This window comes from Thunnus albacares, chromosome 11 (genome assembly GCF_914725855.1).
Source record: "Thunnus albacares chromosome 11, fThuAlb1.1, whole genome shotgun sequence".
In the NCBI taxonomy this organism is placed as follows: Eukaryota; Metazoa; Chordata; class Actinopteri; order Scombriformes; family Scombridae; genus Thunnus; species Thunnus albacares.
The window spans coordinates 4643417-4666790 of NC_058116.1; the positions used below are offsets into that span (position 1 = coordinate 4643417).

Below are 23374 nucleotides of genomic sequence, written 5' to 3' on the forward strand. Positions count from 1 at the left end.
GTTGATGTATTTGAATTTTTTTTCTCTTATATGTTCTACCTCTTGTGAATTGTTTCACATTTCATCTCTAAATCTGCTTCATGCCAGTTCCTCTTTGAAAAACTGAGCATAACTGTATTTGTTCTAAATGCTCCTTCATGTCAGTGTCTCTGGCTATATTCTTAATCTTTCTTCCTACATCCAGACCAAAAGAAAAATCTGCCAAACTTCTCAAGCTCCGAGTTGTTAAACTAAAAAATCACATTTGATCTGCAAAGTAGTTTCACAAGAGCAACATTTATTAAAATCAATGAAAGTTTGTTCTCGTGAGCATTGGACATCAGATGTACACAATATACAAATGGTGCATTTTGTAGCAAATATACTTTCTATAGAGACAGCAGCAGCAGAATTGGCATGTACAAAAATACACTTCTGATTTTCTCACACAACACGACATACCAAAGTAACAAGATCATATATTTATATATATTTATATATTTCTGTATCATAAATACGCAGAACTTTACACATTGAACACTATTCACTGTAATGGAAATAACAATTATAATATTAATAATACAGGATAAAGTACTTTTTGAGACCATTTAAAATGGCAACACTTAAAACGACAATGGCCTTATTCCAGTGTGTGATCTGCTGGAAAAGTTGTTAAGTTCATAATAACACTGTGTTAATACTTCTGCTTTTATATACTTTTCCAAACATTAATCGACAGTGAAATAAGGTCACCGTAGTGTCACCGCAGAAATCAGTACTGCAATGACGGCAGCACTGAAATCAACAAATAATATTATTATGGACAAACGTACAACAGCTAGAGAAACAGTTTTTCAATGGTGCATTTAACTTAAACTTACAGACGCGCGCGCACACACACACACTACTCTCATTCTTGTGAGACTGAGAGGAATTCTTGGTGAGAATAATGAAGTACTATAAAAGCAAGAATAAAGGAGATTTCTCCCTCAATGGCACACATTCTCTCACATTCCTGCTCTGGACATGCTGTCAATGATCACATTATATTCACCACCACTTTCTTTCACACAAACACACATTGACAGTTTTTCTCCCTCCTCCTCGCTCCTCCCCTCCCAGGTCACAGAGATATAAACCAGAGCTGCAGTGGACAACACTATATGCTGTGTGTCTGGAAACAATAGAAATGAATAAATACCTGCCCCACTGATTCACCACTAATTCAGACACACATTTCACTCACGGGGGTGGGGGGGAGTTCACAATAAGGGTGCAACTGGTCATAAAAGGTACAAATGCCCTTAAAATAGTCTAGAATGTTTTCTTAAGATACAAGTATGAACAGTGAGAGCATCTGTCCTAAAACTTTCCTCCTCTGGCAAATCAGCAAATATCACAGGTGTTGTGAATAGAGCTGCAAGCTTGTGTCCAGAGTATTTGCATGAAGTCATAGCAGTCATCTTGACCATATTGTTGTCATTACTTCTACAGAAAGCAGCCTCAACAAACATTTGCTGTGCCAACATTTGTTTGCTCTAAAAAATGTTTTAACCCGCTGGTGTCCTTGATGTGTCCCTGTCTGAAAACTCGATGAGTACGATGATATACAGTATAGTTAGAATTTTAGTAAAATGTTATATGTTTTGCTGTTAAAAACTGAGAACAAAAATGTGTCATCACCTTGAAAATGGTAAAAGCATATTTTCACAAAAAAAATTCAAAAAGAGAATAGTAAAAGGGCTTCTTTGTCCTCTCTTTTTCATTTCTGAAGAACTCCTTTTCCTTCATTATTTCTTCATGTGCTAAAAAAGCAACAACCCATTCCCAAAGGCAAAACAAGGACAAACTGCCAGAGAAAACTATTTTTCAGAGCAAGCAGATTTTGGCACAAGAGCTGTGACCCATTTTGACAGCAGCTTTAATGATTGTTGAGGGATCCAGATGTCCAATTAAACAAACTGTTTCTTCACATCTTCTCTTTCATGAATTCATTGAATTGGGCATCACAGCTCAATAAATAATGTTTTGAGGATTCCAGCTGCAGTGCTACAAAAGCAACCTTCAAATACTAGAAAGTGCTTTAAAACATATTTTGTAAATTGCTTTGAATCATGACTTCCATAACTTCAAACTTTTTAATCTACTTTTTGCCAGATGTCATAATTTCATGGTAGAAAAGAAATCAAAACATACATTTAAAAGATTACAGCCACAAGGAGGTGAAACACTGAAGCAGGATGTGCATCTGTACCTTTGAAAATCTAACACCTTGGATGTACCGTTAACAGTAAACTGCAACACCTTTTTGACTACTGACTACTGCTGCCAAGAGGAAGAATGTGTATACGGATGAATATTACAACATCAATAATAAGACAGCTGCATACAAGCGAACATATCAAATAAAAACCAGTCTCTCACACTCTTTGTCTGTACACAGATCTCATTTACACGTATGACTCTTCTGCAAAAAACAGCTGGTCAAAGTCGTCCACTCGCGGGTCGCTGCACCGCCGGCTCTGCCACTCCCTCTTCCCCTGCACGATAGCTAGTGCCACCTCTTGACTCCTCCGCAGGCAGGCATCTGCATCCGCCTGACCCTGTGAGGAGAAGTAGTCCCTTACAGCCCGGGTGGCGGAGGGAGACAGGCAGAAGCGTTGCTCGGCAGAAGAGGGAGAGAGTTTGGGCTCCACGTCTGACACTCTCAGACCTCCATCTTGGGCCTGACCCTTAGAAGCACGAGGTCTGTCCAGGGTGAGGCTGGTGGAGAGGTTAGAGGCAGCGGCAAGTTCAACCTTGGCAGGTTCAGATGCTCGCCGGGGAAGGGTCCTCCTCCCTTTGTGTCCCTCCATGGCTGGAGTTAAAGAGTGGGACTTCTGCCTTTGGAGGACCAGAGTGGTGGCGCTTTGTCCATAAAAAACACCCTGCGGGGGCTGCACACACTCGCTTTCAGCCAGCCTCTGTGTGACCTCGCCTGTGTGTGGCTTGGAGTTGTTAGGGGGTCTGTGGGTGCAGGTCTGGTCATGGAGCAGCCGGAGCTCTCTGACCGTCAGAGGTTTCTCTGTCCCCCTGTAGAAAGGGGAGCGGCTGCGCTGCAGCTGCAGCAGAGCCTGCTGGTAGGACGGAGGGCTGCTGGATCTCCGCTGGCAGTTTCGGTTTGTCACCAGGGCCTCCTGGGTGCCAACAGAGGAGCCATTACTGGTTGAGTGGGTTTTCCCATTTACCACTGCCAAATCCTCCTCCGTGTGTCCGTTATTAGATTGCCTTAGTGACAGGCGTCGGTCCTTCTTGAGCCACGTGTTAGGGTGGTTGGAGGGGGCTTGGCTGGTCCGGGGAGGCTGGCTGGGCTGTGGCCAATGAGGTGGGGTTTCCCTCTGAGGAGGAGAGCCCCTTGGAGACAGTTGAGGCCGTCCAGGAAAGAGAGGGGAGAGAGGAGCTGGCTCACCCAATGCATTCATCCCATTGGTGGCGTAATCAGTAGAGTACTGCGAGAAGGCGGAGTCTAGAGAACTGAGGGAGGAGCCTGTGGGAGAGGTTGCTGGGGACGACAGACTGGAACAGCTGGCATCCAGTCGCAGTGGAGGCGGAGGGGCATGCTTCATTTTCCTCCGTCCACCATTCTGGACTTTGGCTACTGCCTTCTCACATCCATCCCCCTCCTCCTTTAGCTGCAGCCCACTCAGTCTCTGCTGCAGAAACACCTCGTCCTCATCCTCCTCCCCCTCACCTTCGATGGCGGCATCGTAGCTTGCCTTCCTTATTGGTAGGCAGTGCTTATCAGCGTGAACTGTCACTGTGCCCGAGGGCGGTGTGCTTGCCAGTGCCAAAGCAGGCTCCGAACTCCTCCTCAGCCTCCTGGGACCCTGCGACAGGCCGTTGGCCTGGCGGGTGCGTGGCTGTCGTACTGCAGGGCTGAACCTCCGGGGTCTCGCCAGCGGAGGGAGCTGCAGCAGGAGGTCAGTCTCTGGCTCGGGATCAGGATCGCAGTCACTGAGGGTGATGACAGAGTCGCGGCTGCAGCTGTCCGGCTTGTCACGTAGAGGCAGCTGCTCCTGGTAGGGTGACTCAGGGTCATCATTCAGTTCATTCTCCAGACTGTCATAGGACGAGTCATTCATCTGGAAAGATGACACATCTGGCAGGAAAAAGAAAGAGAAAGGGAAAGAAAGAGCGGGTGATAGATGAGGAGGGAGACGAAGCAATAAAAAGAGAGGAGAGGAAGAATATTATTATGAGACTCTGACTAAACATTGTGGAATCTTCAAATCAAGATCAAGAGAATTTCATCCAAAAATACACAGAAAAACACAATAATTTAGCAAACAAAATACACAAAGACTTTCCTGTAATGATAAAGTCGCCCTAAAATTATACAGCTTTAGTAGACATCCGCTTTCATGCAATTATCCTGCAATTTTGTGTCTTTCCACCTACTAGCCACCAAAATTTGCAGTCCAAGTTGAAGACAACCAAACTTTTTTTATTTACACAACAACCTACACCAAAATGTAATAAAACCTATAACTACGTCTCCCACATTCTGTTGCTCTCCTCCTCCTGGTGGAAACTTCATCCACAAAACTAAAAAAAAGTGAGAGCTAAAAAATCTTGACCCCTGAGCTGAATGAAGAACGCCACAGTTCACCGCTGGAGACGAGGAGAACAGACGACAAAGCGTCGTCCTGCTGTGTGCTCCTTGGCCTCTGCTAGTTATTTATAGCGTGAGGAGGAAAGTTAGCAGCATTTATGAATGAGGAGATTCAATGCTCTGTTAATCAGCACCTGTGACCCTGGAAATCACTGAAATTACTGCAGGTCAACCTGCTGACCCCAATCAACGGGCCTGAAAGAGTCTCGGTCATTCAATTGCACGCACACTGAGCCAGTCTGTCTCAACCAGCCTTGTTACAATTTTTTTTGAGGTGTAACACATTAAAGCATTGTCAGTTAACAAACACTTTCAGAAAACAAGTCAAGGAGCTCTTGTTCAGCCGTACACACACACACTTTAGTTAAGATTTTCCCCTTGACCTTACTTTCATTAAACTCTGTCAAATCACCCATATTTGTCCCAGTTTTGATTCATTTCTCCTCCTCCTTTACTTGTTAGGCTTCAACATTTTCAACATGGTTCAATGACAAGTAAGATTATTTTTTTAACTGACTAAAATGGAAAAAAATTTGAATTTGAGGGTCACAGAAAGATATTCTGTGTGCTCATGTTTGCATAACAGATGTCAGCATGTCAAGCGTTGCACTATAGCTGCATTTAGTACTCCTACAAACCCTTGATTAAGGGTTATTATATTTACCCTGGCTAGGGGTTATTAAGGGTTATTATAATGAAGTGCATTGAAAAACATTGCTCTTTCAGTTGCGGCTCTGACAATTCAATCTCATGACATTTAAAGATTTTGAAAGACCAAACTGCCAAAATCAAAATAATTTCATTAAAATATCAAGTTACAGTATTTATCATGATGGAAATACTGGTTGATATGTTTCTATGTTGTTGCTTTTTGTGGAAAGCAGAGGATTTTGGACACAAGGTATTAGAAAAAACAATGGACACCGTGCCAGTGTGTCCATTGTTTGCCAGTATGTCATTGTTTGCCAGTATGTCATTTCAGAGAACAGAACTGGAAACTCTGGGTAGGAGGCCTGCCAGCAGACTTGGCCTCCATCCTAAAATCGATTCCATCAAACTCCATCCATCTTCCATTTATTTTCTATTTATACAGTATGATTCCTACTCAGACTGATTTTGTCTCTCCTCTCCTCTCTTCTCCTCTCCTCTTTAATTTCTTCTCCTCTGCTGACTGGCAGTTCTTACCAGATCCGTGGTCACTGCTGCTGCTCTTCTGGCTGAAGGCTCTGAACAGGGAGGTGACGTCTTCTCCCAGGACACTGCTGCAGTTCTCTATGAGGAAGCGGACCAGCTCACACACCTGCGGGAAGAAACATCAGCTGGTTACAACATGTACACATTCGCTTTTCACATATCTTTACTTTGCTCCTGCTGCTGACAATTAATTTTCATTGTTATACAGTTGGATGAAGGTGTAGTTCTGTAACTGTTTATGCAGAGCTGCATTTGTTGAGGCAATTCCTCAAGGAAGCAGCCAAAGTTCAGCAGAAATTCAGCAAAAAAGCAGTTTCCAAGTTTCTACATCTGCACAACACGTAAAGTAAACTTGTGGAACATACAAACACTGGGAATAAACTGCCTCCTGAACACAAACATTTATTATTAGATGTATATATGATGCCATGCTAAAACACTGAAAATAAAACTACTGTATATTGCTCATACTGCAGCTACTGCCTGCTTCATTTTTGTGAAATCATGACCTAAATAACTTTGTGATATCAGTTTAAAAGCTGTCCAAAGTTGTTGTTTTTTTGTGTGCGCCACATATTATCACTCTGAGAAAAGTTTGTGTTCGTTTGTTTGCACTGATGTCGACCTTCCAACTCCTACATGAGTATTTGCATTCCAAACCGACCAAGAAAACATCAAACTCCTTCTCCCCAGTCCTGCATAATGTCCTGATAATAATATGTGACATCATGTATTGGCTTTGATTATTATGCTCAAATGCTTCCACAATGACAGACCAATCTAGTGTGCAGAAGTTTTTGACAGTGGCTTTTCTGACAGCACACCCTTTTATGTTTTCTACGTTACAATATTCATCATCATAAAGAACAAACACCACAAATCACAGCTACAAATGGCTTCCAATAGGAACTGTCTACTGTCAGAGTCGACACTGTGACCAGTTCACATTTTGAAACATGGTGACTGTATTTGGGCTTTATGGGAATTATCAGCCCTCAAATCACATTACTTGGCTAAAACCAACGCCTGTTGGCCTGAAACTAAACAGACCAAATTTACTAAATACATATGACGTCCTATGACACAAATAGTCTGCTAACAACAAGGCCACTCAGAAACTCCCAAACTGTGGAAATCTGCCTATTGTTTTTCCTGCTGTTGCTCTACCTCTGTGACACTATGGAAACACAGCAGGCTTTGGGACCTCCTTGTTTGTTTGTTGGGCCAGATGTTGTCTGTTCATATGTTTGTATGGTGGCCATATGCTAGGCATTATATGACTCTTTGCACAGAAGAAGAGTCTGTCTGGCTAAACAGTGCACAACCACAGCAGCCTGGTTGTTTAGCTTGTTAAGTCATTATTGCCTGTTATTAGGCCTTATTTTCTTAAAACGAATCAAAGAATCTGACAAGGAGATGAGATCATCTATCATCATTGTCTTATTCTGTCCTCTTACTGACAGTCCTTTCTACAAAAAACAAGTTGACTATTTACTTGTATCAGACGCAGGTTGAAATGACCTCAGTGCACTGTAGTTTTTTTACGCTTGTTCTAAGCAAAAAAAAAAGGCCTAATAATGCACAAAAATTTGGATTAAAATACAGAACATTTTGCAGTTTACTAAAACCATCACAGATGGTCCATTTGCTCTGTTTTCACCTGGCAGATGATGGAAGATGATAGAGGAATTTTCACAGTTATATAACTTAATGACTTCCACAATAGTTTCATTCTAGCAATCCGGTGCAGTTAATCCCTAAAAGTTGTTACCAGAGAGCAAATGCAACATTTTCCTCTTAGTTTTATCTCCTCTACATGTACACTACTTCTCTTCAGACAGCACACGTGCTAATGACTGCTGTATGAAAGCCCTGAGGACACACTTTACTTGGATTATGGGTAATTCTCTGCATGGCTTTCTATGACCGGCACTGACTTACACAACAACCAAATATGAAAGCACCAATGTCACATCTGTTTGTGAAAAGATATTTAAAACAAACTTAAATGACCCTCTCTCATTGCCTCCAACATGGCTGACACCACTAAAGTCTGCAGGTAAATTCCTTACACTGCAACTGCGTACATCTCACATTTAACATTTAACTATCCATGTTCATATACCAAGTATTTCAGTATATTGCTTCAGGGAGGGTGAAACTATCCAATTATCTTCTAGAGAAGAAACCTGTTTCTGATTACAGCTAAAATAACTTTACCTTTATACTGTACATTTTTGCTACTATATGTCATATCTGTCTGCAATCAATGCACAATGAGTCCACTGTCTCATTCCAATATCATCTAACGGGTATTTAAAGTATATGTTTATCAATGGAAAATTACAGTATGCATTCAGTGGTGCAAATCCCCAAACTAGTTAGTCAATGGTGCAAATAACAGTAAGTAGCAGTGCTTCTATGTCTAGGTGACTTATAATGGAATTTTCAACACTTGAGTACTATGTGAAGTCCAAACTACATTTTGAAGTATAGTCATTAAAATACCTGAAATGTCAGCTTTAACCCAACAAACATTTCTCTAACCTTAATGACAAATAGTTTGTTTGTCATTGCTTTAAAAATGAGCCATATCAGTGTTGTTGTCACCCAAAGCACGTATCTGGCAGGAAGACATAGTTTCACCGGTTCTTAAAAAACATTATAATGACTGTTACGAAAAATAATCACATTGACAGGTTCTTATCTGCACTGCTGTGGTTTAGGTTTGGATTGGTTTATAGGAAACTAAAATGAGTTGGCTAAGGTTAGGGAAAGATAGTGTTGAGATATGAACAGTGGCCTCCGGTGTCAAAGTCAGAGGCTTTGTATATCCAACAAACCAATCCCCTTCCTGAGAGGTTTTGTTGCGCTTTAATAATAATAAGCTACTTCCACCTTTGTGTCTCACAGACGTTATTCTCACTCAAAAATTCATATAACTGCAAGAGGTCATTTATGAGGAAAACGTAACGGTTGTTTTAAGTCTTTGAACAAATGCGACTCCAAATCTATAATTACTGAGAAAATCAGTCTTTAGCCATATATGACAGGATTAAATGACTTCCTGTGAAAACAGGACTTTTAGCTAAGCAAGTCAGAGTGCTCTAATGACCAAAAATGTTAATTCCTTCCTGGTTTCTACCTGGTAGTCTATTTTTAATTCCAGTTTAGACGGAAAACAGCAGCTAATGCAACAAACACGAAGAAAGTTGGAAAACATGCTTCTTTTTTCTCAAATCCATATATGGATCAACAATTAATTGAGTTGTCTGGTCCAAATAATTAAGGAACGATTGCACATCTCAGTGAGATGGGTGTGTAACAGCTCTTTCTCTTGATTGATGCATTTTTACCTCTTCCTTTCTGTGTCTCCTTTTCACCACTTTCGTTTGTTCCCCTCCTCTTCTCTCTTATGTTTTCCTTTCTACTTCCTTGTGTTGATTCAATATCTTCTTACTTTCCAACCTGTCTCATCCATTTAGTCCTCCTGCCTCTCGTCAATCACTCATTCAGCATTCCTCGCTGTCTCTCAGAGAGGGCTGCTACGTGACACTGAGCACTGTTAGGATGAGCCTGTGAGCATTTCAGGAGTCTTTCACCCATCCATCCATCAACACCCATTTCAGGACTACACCTTCTTCTTTAACTCAATAGGATGTTATGTTCAACTCTCTCTCAACCATCAAAAAACAGGACAGAAATCAGTCAAGTGCTGTATATCAGTCACAAAATATCTGCCTGCAATATAAATGTAGAATGAATGCAAGTTGAGAGTATTTTTTTGCCACAGTATACAATACTTTACCACTGCAGGACACATGGAGTACATACACTATCTGCATAGGTGCGTGGGTGTGTGTGTGTGTGTTCAGAGCTGTCACAGCTGTGTGGTAGTGGGTAATTTGTGAGTATTTCTGAGGTCATCTGTCAAAACATACATCCCAGAGTCTGCAAAAAAAAAGTTTTCAAGCTGCTTGTGAGTCACTTTTCTGTTGTTTTCCTGACATTGTTCCACCAATCTGATAAAGTCACTGTCGTAAAGAAAAATAAAAAGCTACACATTCCAAGAGCCAAGCTCAAATGATTTCTCTCTCTGTCTCCATCTTAAATAACACACAAACTATCTAAAAGCTATATTTACCTCAGAAGCTCCTTAACAGCTGCATTTAGCCAAAAACATTTAAATTATATGCTGTATGAAGGAGGGAGGGACACAGCAACTGAACTGAATTGGCTAAAGCTGAGCGTTCACGTGTCTCCAGACAAGGCTGGAAACCAGCCATGACTCGGCCAGGGGCCCAAGCTAGTTTAAATTGGCCCCTGGCTCCGACCGCAAGGAGGGAAATGTCGAAATCTCACTTTGTTATTTTTTTCCCAGAAAAGTTTTTTCCCAGAAAAAGGCCGCCTGTGCTCAGGCCGCACACACAAACAAGCAGTGTGCGAGAGGGAAAGTGTTATCAGGGGAGTATTTGTGAAAGAGATATTTAGGTATTTGTGGGTGTTGAGGTTATTTGTGCTGACAAGTGTGTGTGTGCATGGATTTGTGGGTGCTTGTGTGGGTCTGTGTGTATCTCAGCGAGCATTAAGTTATGCATGTGTAAGTGTGTGAAGAGAGAAAGAAGGGGGTGTTTCAGCTACACAACTTTCCACTAAAACACACACTTGGCCTAAGGATTTTGTAGGAAATTCTTTGCATGTTTTCTCAATGAACCTCAACCACCTCAAGGATACACACACATACACTAGAAAGATAAGTAAACCAGCCACCCACAGAGAATGTGTGTAACTCAACAACTGTAACTTTCCAAACTGACCACAAATCAAAAATATTTGTATGCTTTATGTCTATGTGATTTCATGATGGGATCTGATGGATGAGGGGAGATTCCTGGGCTCTGGCTGCAGCTACAGCTGGGGAATTAAGTCATTTCAGGTTACTTTGGCTGGCCAAGATAGGAAGGAAAGATAGAGCAGAGTTGCCTCACTGCTGAGTTGACTTTGGATTTAAAAAAAAACAAACAACAATTAAGGGATGTAAGGGCTTTAACGAGTCAAAAATCAATCACTACTAATGCTAGTAGCCACCTCAAGGTCCGAGGATCCAGGTGTCTGTTACAGCCGTTCCATCAGGATACCTTAGTTCAGGTGAATCAGTACACAATGCGTATTAAAGGAATGGTTCACCCAAATTAAGAAAAAACATGTCAGAAAGGTTTTCATAGGGACTACTTTCTACCAAATTTAGATTTGTCTGACTCAAGCAGATTTGTGGAGGATGAAATACACTGCCAAAATAAATTATCATTGCAATAAACATCAGTGTCCCAACTTCACTATTTGTGCTGCTATATGACACCAGAGGTAAGATAGATTTTCTGTTGTTGTAATTTGGATGATCCTATGCTTTAAGGGTGATGGATGGTGAACTTCGTACATACTGTAATATTATATATTTTCCTGTGTGCTTGTGTCTAAGTCAGCATGTGGCTGTAAAGCCTTCTTCTTTCCTGTCAAGTCTTGCTCTAAGCTTGGGGATTTCAAGCTCAGCCGAGTGTAAGAATGTTGTGATTTTAGCTCATGAGTGATTGTCAGTGATAACATGTGAACGTGACTGAGCGTGTGTGTGTGTGTGTGTGTGTGTGTGTGTGTGTGTGTGTGTGTGTGTGTGTGTATGTGTGTGTGTGTGAGAGAGAGAGACTTGGTTAGTCTGTGTGTTACAGCTGTGTGTTAGTGGGTCAGTTCCTGCTCTGAGGTCGGCACTCGCATCCACAGGGGAACCTTCAGTCTGCTGACAAATGGCTTCCAGGCTGTATGTGTATGTGTCAGCATGTCCACATGCGTGTGTATGAGGGTAGTTGTGTGCGTAAAATCCCAGTTTCTAAGCTGTCTGTCAAACCCTCCTCTGTCTATCTGTCTGATCACATGTGCTTCATACATCACAGTAGCACATACACACACATGCAGAAACACTTTGCTTCTATAATTCCACTGAAATGTTAAATTCCTCAGAGTATGGCGCACACTGTCTCAACAAGCCGCTCTAACACACACACACACACACACACACACACACACACACACACACCTGTAGCAGTTCCTCAGATGTATAGATCATCTACCAGATCCAAGATCCAACAATTTGATCAATTTTTTTTCAAAAAAAACTATTGTGTGTGTGAGAGTTCCTTCTCACCTTTTTGGTGCCCTCCCCCTCCATCTCGGGGGTGCTGGGCGCCGGGGCCCAAAGCATGCTCGGAGCAATGCAGACGGACAGGTTGAATGCATTCATCTGGTTGTCGTGGGCGTTGCCTTGGATACAGTGCAGCACGGCGATCACATGTCGCAGCAGAAGCAGGTTGTCGCTGGGCAGGAGGCGGAGCAGCCTGAGAGTGATGGAGAAGAAGATGGAAGTGAGAACAGGATGAAGGAGGGATGGTAGGAGACGGACAGTCTTAAAACACACGCAGTCTTGGTCTTTGGTCTCTGGTTCTCATAGCATGTGTGTGTTGTCATATTTATTATATATATGTTGTTATATTTTTTTACTGATCTCAGGAATCGCTCCACAAACATTTTCATTGTTGCTTTCATGTTACTTATATTTTATTTTCCTGAGCAGAAGGAATTTAGTTTGTTGCTTCTGGATCTGGACTGTTGCTCTCTCTGACTTTCTCCTCTCTAGACATAAAAAGGATATAATTAAAGGAAAAACCAACAAAGTGTCTTTAGTAAGGTGTTGAACAACCACAAGCCTTTCATTTACACTGATTTTTCCTTTCGTCTCTCACCCGTCTGTATAATGAATGTCTGTATGACTTGTTGTGTCTGTGCTTATGATAGACAGACAAAGAGTTACACTTTGTACACTGTTATGACTTTCATTTGAGCAGTAGGATTAGGATTTTAGCATGAACATGTTCCAGGATTTGAAGAGAACGTTCCTACCTATTGACAGCTTGTGTCCTCTCCTCCCCTCCCTCCCCCTCCATCACATCCATCCACTGGTCGTACAGATCCACACACAGCAGGCTGCCCGGAATGTTTCGCAGGAAGTCCTGTATTCAAAAACAGATGAAATGATAATAAAAAGTAAGTAGGAGACAGAGAAAAGCACAAATATGCACCATAATGAGAGTCACAGAGAAGCACTGTTTTCATTGTCCATTATATCAGAATATTCCTTTTTTATATTTTTTGGGGTGGGCAATATGCTTATGCTTTTATTATAAGAACAGTGGAGAAATGTCAGGAATTGAAGGGAGAGAGTGACAGGAGGGGTAAAGGTAATGAAGCAAAGGTCCGTAGCCAGATTTGAACCACAGACGTTGCAGTTATATGGCATGCATCTTAACCAGTAGGCTACTGGGGCATGTCTGGATTTTTTGATAAATAGTGTTTCCTTTGTATTTTATCATTTAGCTGATAAACAATCAGAACTAAGGTATAATGCCAAAAATACAGAACCTAAAGTGAAGGCTTTGTAATTGTTCACTTCTTAACAGCCTTTGATTAATGATATAAAACAGAAAAAAACAGCACATTCTACAGTTGAAAAGCTGTTAGCAACCAATTTATGTATTTTTACTTAAACAAAAAGAGCAAAACTTGCCACACTGTTGCTCACTGCTTGTTTATTTCATACTTTTCTGTACTTTTTATTCCAATTTTCTACAACCCCAATAAGATATATATCATAAAATTTCTAATATATTTGTCAAAATATTAGAAATAAAAGGTTAATAAGAGCAAAGATATTAATCAATATTACAGCTTCACACTATCAACAAAGTCAAAGAAGTTGAAAAAGACAACATAAAGACACTATTTTACCATTTAATAAATATTGTTTTATCCTCATCCATGGTGCTGTATTTTTACTTGAGCAGCGACTTGGTTACTACTACAACTGAGAATTGTTCATTTTCTGTCAGTGGACTAATCAACCGACAGCAACGACAAAGACAGGAGATGAATCCGCTCGCTAAGAAACTGGAATCACCTCAGCTGCTCCCTGGATGCCCGACACTGCAGTGGCTGTTTGGCCTGGATGCTGAACAATGCTGCACCTTGTGTGTCTGACTGGCAGCCTGCCTGGCTGTGCAGAGACAGATTATCCTGTCTGGACTTATGTGACTTTGGAAAAACATCAGTCGTCCCTGCTCTCTGTTGTCTGGTTTCAAACAAGTTTAAACGGGGCATATCTGAGCGTGGTTGTGTGTGTGTGTGTGTGTGTGTGTGTGTGTTACCTTCAGAACAGCAGCGATGACGAACACAGACTGGTGTGTGATCTCCGGATCCTCTGTCCCTCCATCTAGTCTGTCCCGCAGCTCCCGGCAGGTTTTAGCTCCTGCTGACCGCCTGAAGACGCCCCTGGTGTAGGGCCCCTCCAGGTACAGGAACACCAACATGTCCTGGAGGGAACAGAGGGATGGAGGGTTAAGGACATGAAATCTCTTCAAAGTATCTTTTTATCCGTATTTTTTTTTAAATTGCTGACATTGGAAAGTTTAGCTTATTTAAACCCTGCTGTTTGGAAGTTAGGGGAAATTGAGATGCTTTGCAGCCTTTAAACTGGGTTTTACTATAAGAAAAGAAGAACTCAATGGAGACCAAACTGAAATGGTTTTTCAAGTACTACAGTTCATTAGATTGTAAGAATATACTGTATACATAACATCCATTAATAGTGACTCCCGTTACCATATAAAACAAAACTGACAAATTTGTACTTGCAAATCAGAAATGATACCCTTATTTAGAATATTTTATGTATTCTTTAAAGTACAATATGCTCAACATGCTTCCACATGCATCCAGCTTGGCTCTTTATAGTGCCAAGCTGGAGCGTATAAATATGGTGTTGAATCTGGACTGCTAATTGAAAAAATTGAATAAATGTTTATTACAGTTTAATCCATTTATCTGACACATACAGTATCATACACTCTTATATGAGCAGGTGGCGATTGCTTCCTCAAACAGTAACAGGAAAAAAAATTGGTATCTAAAATGAATCTATTTCCCCATACCCCTACATCTCCTATACAGTTCACTATCAAGCCCTAAATCATCCTGTGACCCTTCCAAAGTGGGTCCTGACCCCTCCTGCTGGCCTACGTGACCTCCACTCAGCTCACCATGACAGGCTTGGGCAGGCCGTGGTCTGGAGAGCAGACAGAGCTCAGGGGTCGTCCGAACAGCCGTCCCTGAGCAGGAGAGAGTGCGGTCGGGGACAGGGGCAGGCCATCCAGCTGGGTGTTGGAGCCTTTCCAGAAAGGCCAGTTGATCAGAGACCTCTTTCTCTTAAAAGACTTCTGCTGACCCGGCTCTGCAGGGACACAGAAGAGGAAGAGGTGAACTGTGGTTTCAGATGTAATCAAGTTGCTGTTGCTTGAGTAATGCATGTTGAAGTCACTAGAAGGTATTCAGTAGAGTGGAAGTGATTGCTCACAATTCACCCTATTGCAAAATTTCAGCCTATGTAGCTCTTTATGTAATGTTTTTTTTTTTTTTTTAGTCTGGGTTGGATTTTCCAAAATAGGAAGTAAACTGTTAATAGTCACCCTTGAAGTTCCAGAGGAGACATAACAGGAGAGTTTAAAAGAAAGAAAGACACCAAAAAGCCATTGATTCAGTGTTTGAGAGAAATGTATGCAGACATGCGCTCATGCTTGAGAGCACCGTTTAATTTGAGGTTTGTGCCTGTGTGTAGGTGTTTATCCATGCTTGTGTGTGAAAGCATAGATGCATGTAAGAGCCTCTGTGTGACCTTTAAGACTAGTGACAGTGTGTTCCTTGTCGAGTGTTTGCTCAGTGGGACTAAGTCACAATGTCTACCTGTGAGGTTTGTGTTTAAGTGTGTCTGCAGGTCTATCATCATGGTATCTGCATGTTCTCTGTGACATAACAGCTCAGTGTGTCTCTGCTGTTAGGAAACTGCATAGTGTGTGTGCATTGATGTACACAGTGATGAGAATATAAATCAAACATTTACTGTTAAATCTAATCTTATGAAAATGACCCCCAAAAAAGGGAAACATGATTCAAGCTTGTGTTGCCTTCATGGGACATAAAAAATAAGGAATAACTTTAAAAACACAAGGGTGACTTTCTAACACAAATACCTGCTCTGGACTAATGCCAAAAACACATTAATCGACTAGTCAATCAACAGATAATTAATCTACAACAATTGTGGTAATCACATATTTATTTAGGTCATTTATCAAGTAAAAATGCTAAACATTAATCTTTTTACTTTCTTCATTGTGATGATTTATTGTTTTTTTATATTTAAGTTTAAAACAGTTGGTCAGACAAAACCAGCAATTTTAAGACTCTGGAACTTGTGATAGACACAAATGATTGATCAATAAAAAATAACATTAAACACACGTTAAACTACAGTAATAATAAATAAAATATTTAGAACATTAAATTGATGATGCTAATACTGATTAACTGCAGCACTGTTCTTGATTGCATCTGTTATAAATACCTGTGGACTACTGGTGACATCTTAATATTTGCAAATATAAGACTTCAGCAAACCTTTTAAAAGGCCATTGTAGTGTGTAGGAACTGTGTAACAATTTAAACTTTCCAACAATCTTGAAATAATAACACTTATTTCATTAAGAGATTGTGATTTGTAACCTAGGGTGGAACTCTCCTAATAAACGAAAGATTCTTTTAGTGGGTGGAGGACCCAGCAGTCCAAAAGGCCCCGCAAAATATGTAGCATACCTCACATAGAAGTCATTATTTAACAATCTGCTGTGGCGTTGTGCCCAAATATGATCTGGAACAAAGTTCAAGAGTAACAAAATTACTGCCCTGCTCTGGCACTTCTCAGCAGGCCTCGCCATCTTTGAAAAAACAAGACCTCACTGTAAATCAGGCATTTCATCATTACAGCTTTCTAGTCAGGGAACATTTTTAGACAGGGGGAATGAGGGAATAGCAACAGACTGGGTGGGCAATGTCTGTCATCCTCCTATAATCATCTGCTAGCGTGTTACAAAACAGGTGCTAGGTACAGTATTTCTCTTCAAGGGCAATAAAGCAAAACGTTAGGCTAGACTAGTTTTGCTGGACCACGAGTCAACCTATTGAGACTTCATACAATATGGTCAACGTTGGTTTCTTTTCCTAACCTTACTGCTGTTTATTGGTGGATTTTTCTAGATGATGTGGCTCATTGCGGTGATCTGGCTCTGCAGGACATGAAAACTACAGCCAGCAGACTTTCAATGAACCGCCAGGTGCGGTTAAGCTAGTTATGGCTTCCTACAGAGCTACCATTCAATAAACATATACACGTTCGTTAGCTTTCGGGTTGGGTGTGAGCCATTAGGCCTCTATATCGGCAGGGCTGGTATGGAGCAGTTATGTAAGATGCTGTTATGCTTGAGGCAAAGGAATCTGAGGCGAAGCTTGTGGTTGGCAAACTGGAGCCTCCTTGACTGGAAAACACACACTTTCTCTCTTCAACTTGTTTCCTGTAATCCCCATCTCCTCCTCCACTGTCCTGTTTCCATCCCGGTTTCTGTATCCGCAGCTTGTCCTCTCTCCTGTCCATAAGTCATCTTGTTTGTCTTCTCCTGCTCATTTTTCTGTCCCTCTCATTTTTGAGGTCCCCTTTTCAGTTTCTCCCTCTGGAAATTCCTCTTACTCTATCTGTTACTGTCTGTTGTTTCTTTTTCCTTCACCTCCGCTGACCTTCAGACATACTCAATAGCTGTGTCATCTCTTTTGACTTTCCATCTTCCTATTCTCACACTCATCCATCCCTTCTGGGGTTTCTTCCCCTTTGTCTGTCTGACGTTTTTCTTATTTTGACACTGCGTCTGTCCTAACCCCTGCTGTAACCCCGTCTCTGCTAAAATCTCTTTTCCCACCGTTCTCATTGATGTATCCTTTTCTTCTTATTAACCTATTGATTCAGAACTAACAGTAAGACTACATGCCTATGAGTAACAAGAATGAGCACAAAGTGAAACAAATTCCGACAAAGTACTTTCTGTTCTGCATTGATACTTCTGTATACTCATATTTCTTCTTGTGGTTTTATAGAACTTTGGAGGATTAGATTTATGGGTGGATGAATTCTTATAACTGGCCAACCATACACTTGGAAACGTCAAGTCTTGTGGTGATGAAAAAACTTTTCCCTGCTCTTAGTTTGTGAATGGTCCTGAGTGCATAAAGGTATGTGAGCATATGGACACTGTTGACAGTGGTTATTAGTCTGTTGTCTTGTCATATGTGTCAACACAAAATGCTAGACTTTTAATACCAAATGCGGATTTGATTTTCAGTTTGAAGTTATTTTGCAAATTCATTTTTGGAAGAGACCTTGAAGCTGCAACTTTCCCAGTTTTATCCAAACTAGTGCAAATAAAAAAGAACATTATGGCTGCACAAGACCAGACTTTGAGCTAAAAGCATCAGTCACAAAAAGCATCACAGAACGTGGTAAATCTATATTCACTAGTGTTGTTTTGGCTCTTTCTCCCTTTGGTTCCTTCAGCTTCCTCTGGTAGCACCATAGATCTTCCAGATTTGTAAAAATGTTGGGCCTCTGAAGGTCAAAGAGCTTTTAGACAGTTACTTCTTACTGCTTCTTTAAGTCAACAACATGCAAAGTTGATTGTGCAGCTTTGATTCTGAAATGTATTTCTTGTGTAATCATGACCGCCAAAGTGTCAAAATCATTCGAAAGGAAAAGGTTCTGACCTTCCGGGGTGAAAGCTAATGCTGTTTAAGGTCTTGACAGTCTTACCTAGAAGTGAAGCCTGCCCTGGGGCAACCTTGCTGGGTTTGAGAATGAACTGGCACTGGGTGTCTGGAGGGAGACACTGGTCCAGCAGCAACACCCCGGGACAATCTGTTGGACTCGTTGGATCTCTGCCTGCTCCTCCTCCCAGTCCTCCACCACTGCTCCCACTATCCCGAATGTGACTCATCTTAATGCTGAAGGGAAATTCGTGGCCTGGAGGAGAGGTCAGGGTCCAGAGGTTAGAGGTCATGGGTCTGGTATGTGCAGTCTGTGAATGTGTCATGGAGCCAAGGAAAAATCTGATACATATTAGGGCAGAACTAGCACTGTTCAACTATGAATCACCAATCCAGAGTTGGGATGTTAGGAATTCAATATGAACTACAAAACAAAAGATTATGGTAACAGAACTTCACAGAAAAACCACTGTGATTGAAAACAAAACACTAACTGCTCTGAAATGTTTCCAGATGTTGAGTTTTTGGTGTACCACTAATGCTTGTACAGTAGTGATCCCCCACAGTGGGTATACTGTGTTTGAACAAGAAGGTTTTACAAGTAAAATGACAGGTGGGCTTACCTATGAGAGGATATGGAGGGTCGTCCTTACTGGAGCTCACCCACAACCTGTAGTCTTTAACACAACCCTAGAGATAGAAAAAGAACAGGTTCAACACATTAATTATAAATTTAAAACCTCTTCTGATTCTTCTGCATACCTTACCCACCATACCAGTCAAATGCTGACTGTAGGTCTGTGCTGTTACAGTGGAGATTGATTTGAGTCTCACAACCAGTCACACTTTAGCTAACCAAATTTGTTGGCCAGTTTTGTCAATATTACTGCTGTGAATGCTAAATTCAATTTTTTAAAAAAAGCTTAACCCATTATCTTAACTCTTGATAGCCCCAAAAATATTCGAATATGTCACAGCCACACTTGTGGCAGTACAGGCATAGCACTGCTTTGAGCTAAATGCTAACATCAGCATGCTAACATGTCAATAATGTCGACGCTAACATGCTAATGTTTAGAAGTTATGTTTAGCCTACTGTGTTCACCATTTTAGTTTAGAGTGTTAGCATGCTAACATTTGCTAATTAGCACTAAACATAAAGTACACCTGAGGCTAAAGGGAGTGTGTTAGTTTTGCTAGCATTTGATCATTTACTTTTTAAGCATTGGATAATTAGAAGTTTTGACCTCATTTTGGTGTTATATCACCACAGATATTACTATTAACACTTTGGACTGTCTAATATTGATACTCTTAGCTAGATGTTCATCAAATGGTTCTGTAAATTAAAAAAATATATAACTGTTACACCAGCCTAAAAGCTAACAGACTGGATAGCTACATTAGACAAGTATTTTGACTGAAACTCTTTTAATAACACATTACAGTAGTCATTAGTAGTGAGTGTCAACAGTGGTCTCTGTATACTCACTGATATGCCAAACTGCAGCAGAGCCATGCGGATGACATCAGTGGTGCTGTCATTGTTGCTGACCGCAAGGGTCTTGGCCTAGTGGGAAAAAAATTGGAAAGATTATTGAAATATCTTGTTGTGTGTTATATAAATGGTAGTATTGGTAGGGATGTCATTAATTTAACACTTAGAGATAGATTAAGTGATCCAACATTATTTTTTGTGCTGATGGAGGCAATAAAAATCAGGAAGGAAAGAAGAGAATCTTACATATGCACAATTTCCAATATCCTTTGCAAATATCTTTACTGGAATGGTCTTGGGGTCATCATTCTCTTTTCCCTCATTTATCCGACTGAGTGTATGGGAAAAACAAAGGAAGGAGGTCAGTGTTAGTAATAAAAATATCATTTTAATATATGTTAAGTTTATTTGGCCAATGCAGCACTGTGATAAGGGAGACTGACATTCAGTATGTAAAATATAAAGTAATTTAGCTTATCTGTGAATGAAATGTATGCATAAGTTATAAAAATATTAGCTATTTATTTACACTGTGATTGTTCTCACTCATGTTGAGCGAGCCTCTATTTAATCACTTCTGTTCCATCCAAATAAAATCCCCCGTAAGGGAAATTGGATTTGCAAGATAAACTTTAAGCAAAACAACAAAAACAAGCCATTACACAAAAGGTAGCAGGGGGTATAACCAAATATTTACCTTTTGATGAGTGCCAACCATTTTTCCTTGTGCTCCTCGGAGCTGAAAAGGAGAGACAAGAGTGATAAAACATAATCAGAGGAAATCATGTTAAAAGCAACTGCCTGTTTTCCTCTGTTATATAACCCTCACTGGCCCAAACCGCAGACTTTGTCGATTGCATTCCTGGTGATATATAATGGATGTGTGTATGCCAGTGAGGCAGGTGCAAATATACAGTGCAGCATGTATGGATGTATTTGGATGTGTGTTGCATATTTGTGCCTGATGTGTGTGAGTGGTTATTTACTGTAGTCTTACTGGGTGGGGTTGGGTTGAGCAGCTTTACGACTGGGAACTGCCTTCACACTTAAAGGTTTATGGATTTTGTGGTTTGCGTGTTCAGTTTTTAGTCCCCTGCTATAATGTATGTCTGCATCTCAGAACATAGTGTACTCTCTCAGAAGTATATTGGGGTGGGATTTTAGAAATATGTTTAGTATGCTTGGCTTGAATAATTCTCATGCAATGCTGATGTACTGAGTGAAATTATTTAAGAGGAAATTAAGGTATATTGAATTGCTCCTATTTGATCAAAGTAAGATAATCTTGAAAATAAAACAGTTCTCCTCCCAGGCATTCCTCTGATTGAATGTGAACAACTTATGCTGTGTGTGTGTTTGTGTGTGTGTGTGTGTGTGTGTGTACCTGAAGGTGGCCACACAGTTGCTCGTGGGCCAGCCCATGACGAAGCTCCTCTCTGGGTTAGTGCTTCCTTCGCACACCTCCTCCATGCAGCTGGCCATCCACATCTCACACACTCGGACTTGGGCCTTCACCTTGAAATGAGTGGGAGACCTGCAGAAAACACAGTGTGCTTTATTATACTAGACTAAGGCTCCAACTCATGATTTTCATGATGTTAAATCAATTAATCTAATCAGGTATTTTATTGATAAATCATTTGGTTTGTAAATTGTCTGAAAATATTGGATGTCACAATTTCCCATGGCCCAATGTGACATCTTTAAATTGTTTGTTTGTCTGGCCAACAGTTCAGATACTCAATTTACACTTAACACTTATTTACATTTAACATGTAAAACAGAAAACAGCCAATCCTCACAATTAAGCACCAAATATTTATTTTAATAAATTACTTAATTATCAAAATTGTTGTTTTATTTTGTTTGTTAATTTACTGTCAATCTGCTAATCAATTAATCAATGTTGTTTAGGGATGTAACTAAAAATTATTTTCTTGGTCTTGATCAGTGTTTCCAAAAGCCCAAGGTGACGTCCTCAAATGTCTGTTTATTGTCATAGAGGACTAAAGAAACCAGAAATATTTACATTTGAGAAGCTGGAATCAGAGACTTGGACTTTTGTCTCAAAAATGACTCAAAATGATTATGTGATTATCAAAAAAGTTGTCAATTAATTTAATAGTTGGCAACTAATCGATTAATTCTACAATTAACTGATTCTTTAAAAATGGCTTCAAGGAACATTTAGGAGAAATCTTTGAAACTCCAGAACATTCTGTTTAAAAGCTCACATAAAAAGTTGAAGGTCCCTTCTCAAGGAGTTCCACAAGGAACCTACTGGGAGCCCCTGAAGTTGCCATCTTCAAAGAACATATTTCTATAAACCTCTAACATATGGCAAACCTTAGTTAAGAAACACTTAACATAGAAGCAAAATATTAAAAGATTGGGCTATTTTTGGAGTTTAAAAACAGGCATGCTCAGCAGAAGTGTATTTATCCACCACTTCATCTGTGATTATAGATGGAGAAACTCCAAATGCACACATGTGGGACACACACACACACACACACACTCCCTGCTATTTCAAAGATATGAAGGCAGACAAACACACATACACAAAAATGAACTTTTTTTTCTCCCTCTGCAGTTCCCCTCTGTCAAATACACACATGCAAACACACATTCCTCTAACTCACCCTGTGTTCAGCCACAATGTAATAAAGCCAATTATAGCATATACTCGCTGTGCTGGAAGGGTCAGCTCCACCCACTGGCACATGACTCCCAGGATGGACCACAGAGGTCCCGCTGTGTCTGCACTGAGGGGTGTGTGTGTGTGTGTGTGTGTGTGTGTGTGTGTGTGTATGTGCTCGTATACAGTAAGTACATAAGACACAGAGCACGAGTACACAGAGCAAAAGTCTGTTTCCGTCTCTGCATGTCTGCGTGTTTGTATGTGTGCATAAGTGCATATATGTGTTTGTGTGGACTTCAAAAATATAAATGTGCTCTTTAGGTTTCTATTTTTGTACATGTGTGTTGCAGTTTGTGCACTGGGTGGGGAGCCCCATACTGTAGGACCAAGGCAGGCCAGTGTGGCTTTGATCTGAGCCAGGCTTCATATGGATTTAATTGGCTGGGAAATAATTATATGCTGGGAGAAATGAGGGAGGGAGACGTGAAGGGAAGGAGAAAGGGAGGGAAAGATAGCAGAAGGATACAGCTCCATGCTCTACAGATTTCTGTTTGCTATCAGTGTTAGAGAAACAACTAGGAACAGATGAAATGTTTCTTCTTCATTTCTCAAATTAGTTTCACTCAGTATTTTTCCTGTTTATGCCTCCCTGTTTCCATTTTACTTCTCC

At 40.7% G+C, this 23374-nt stretch overlaps 1 protein-coding gene across 2 annotated transcripts in view; it reads right to left on the reverse strand.

Moving 5' to 3' along the window:
- Positions 1 to 257: 257 nt before the first annotated feature.
- LOC122992179 (rho GTPase-activating protein 20-like) overlaps positions 258 to 23374 on the reverse strand; it is a 59653-nt gene continuing 36536 nt past the window's right edge. For both annotated transcript variants that reach the window (XM_044365858.1, XM_044365859.1), the window contains exons 4-15: positions 21448 to 21597; positions 20761 to 20802; positions 20310 to 20394; positions 20058 to 20135; positions 19189 to 19255; positions 18612 to 18821; positions 14965 to 15155; positions 14074 to 14238; positions 12773 to 12882; positions 12021 to 12210; positions 5816 to 5930; positions 258 to 4117 (exon numbers count right to left, since the gene is read on the reverse strand). In XM_044365858.1, coding sequence (XP_044221793.1) covers positions 2430 to 4117; positions 5816 to 5930; positions 12021 to 12210; positions 12773 to 12882; positions 14074 to 14238; positions 14965 to 15155; positions 18612 to 18821; positions 19189 to 19255; positions 20058 to 20135; positions 20310 to 20394; positions 20761 to 20802; positions 21448 to 21597 — 3091 coding nt within the window. In that variant the 3' untranslated portion in view covers positions 258 to 2429. The remainder of the gene's footprint in view (positions 4118 to 5815; positions 5931 to 12020; positions 12211 to 12772; positions 12883 to 14073; positions 14239 to 14964; positions 15156 to 18611; positions 18822 to 19188; positions 19256 to 20057; positions 20136 to 20309; positions 20395 to 20760; positions 20803 to 21447; positions 21598 to 23374) is intronic.